General features: G+C 44.2%; 1 protein-coding gene across 1 annotated transcript; it reads right to left on the reverse strand.

The window, feature by feature from the left end:
• Positions 1 to 216: 216 nt before the first annotated feature.
• On the reverse strand, positions 217 to 825 carry LOC108042359. Its single transcript, XM_017120586.2, has 2 exons — positions 718 to 825; positions 217 to 660 (listed from the first exon to the last, which is right to left on the reverse strand). Exons 1-2 carry the CDS (start codon positions 743 to 745, stop codon positions 284 to 286), a joined length of 405 nt encoding a protein of 134 aa, XP_016976075.2. The 5' UTR covers positions 746 to 825; the 3' UTR covers positions 217 to 283.
• Positions 826 to 1,669: the final 844 nt, after the last annotated feature.

The raw sequence follows: 1,669 nt of genomic DNA on the forward strand, positions 1-1,669 counted from the left end.
ATGCTTAAAAGCGCATGAAAATGTTGTTACAAGTTTGAAGTTTTTGCTGGGACGCTTTTTATACGGGGCACAAACTTTGAATGCATGTTTGAGTGTGTGTGTGCGGCGAAGAGCGACTCGGCTATTTGTTAATAGTATTTCTATAAAATTTTCAAGGCTTTTGTTATGAGAACTTTCAGGCCCGAAAGCCTGAAATAAAAATGTTGTCGGAGAGCATTGCAGGTAGGAACTTTCGTGTACAATTTAAATATATTATATGTATGGCGTTGGTGATTTGCATTAGTTAGGCCCAGCCGAATCCGAGTAGAAAGCCACCCAAGAAGGCCACACACAAACGGCCGCTGGTGGCACACGCCTTCCTGGCCTTATCGCCCAGTTCCTGGACACGGGAGAGATTCGCACTCGTCCCCTCCAAGCCCAGTTCCCCGGCGAACTGGAGCTGCCCGCGATTTTGGTTCTGATCCGACTGCGGCAGCACCTTGAGGATGTCCAGCCTGACCAGGCCCGCCTCCAAGGCCAGCTCGATTAGCAGAATGGACCCGCCTGCGGCCACGGCCACCATCTTGCTGGCCTTCAGGAGCACATAGCCGGCGAGGAAGCCGCCGGCAGCACCCAACCCGATCTGGCTGTAGGGAGATCTCTGGCTTAGGTCGTTCATAGCTGAGGTCAGACATTGGCTTGAGCCGGAGCTCTCTATTCTGCGGCACATCTACGTACTCCGCCTCACCACTGGCAAGTCACTCATCTTAGCTGCTTTCTCGTCCGTCTTGTTGGCCCGTTGCTGCTACTTTACATTTAATTTCGTAGACCCGTTGTGAAAGGTAGTTCAAGGCAGGCTACAGTTGCTACTGCTGCTTTCCATGGGCCCTTCTATGCGCTTCTTACACTCCCGAGCTGGGCTCAACTAAGCAAATGACCGCCAGACTGTTTACATCTAAGCCCACAGAAAGCAGAGGCCATGGAGTAAGATCAGATGCGTTGTTGTTTTCCCCTCCACGTTATAGTAAACATTAATGGTTTCTAAGGATACTTCAGATAATAAAGGAATATATACTCCCCTTGTCAATTCGTTCAGTCTTGCAATTGGAGACTGCCCTACGATTTTTGGGGAACCCGATCAAAAAATTTTTCGGAAAAAGTATCCAATTGCAAGGATGGCGAAAAACGGCTGTGCCGAACGGATTTATTTAAATATTTAGGAGTATTTGTATATATTAATGCTAATGGTTAGTAAAGGCAGTTTTGGTTGTCCGTTTTGTTATGTGTGATTACTTCAACTAATTACTTGCTGCTATGGGTTTTATTTGATATATAACTTCGTTGTTTCTTACCGTGGGAATCCGCGCGAAAAAAAAAAAATAAAATAAATAAAAAAAACCATATACTACGAAAAATCATAATTATGGCTTTAGCTTTTTACAAAAGGGACGACTTTATCTATAGCTGGCATAGGAACTATCAACAAATTGTATCGGAGAATCGTTAGGATGATTCTTTGTTTTTAAGCATATTAGGGACTATTTTCCGTAAAAACGGACAGGTGAACAGACAGACGGACATGGCTAGATATTTACGGTGCAAACTTTTGACTTAAAATATAATAACCTCTGAAAGGGTAGAAAAATAGAAGGGCTGTAAATTATTTATTATGTGTATGTAGGGTACCATT

This window comes from Drosophila rhopaloa, unplaced genomic scaffold (assembly GCF_018152115.1).
Source record: "Drosophila rhopaloa isolate 14029-0021.01 unplaced genomic scaffold, ASM1815211v1 contig_2, whole genome shotgun sequence".
Lineage (NCBI taxonomy): Eukaryota > Metazoa > Arthropoda > Insecta > Diptera > Drosophilidae > Drosophila > Drosophila rhopaloa.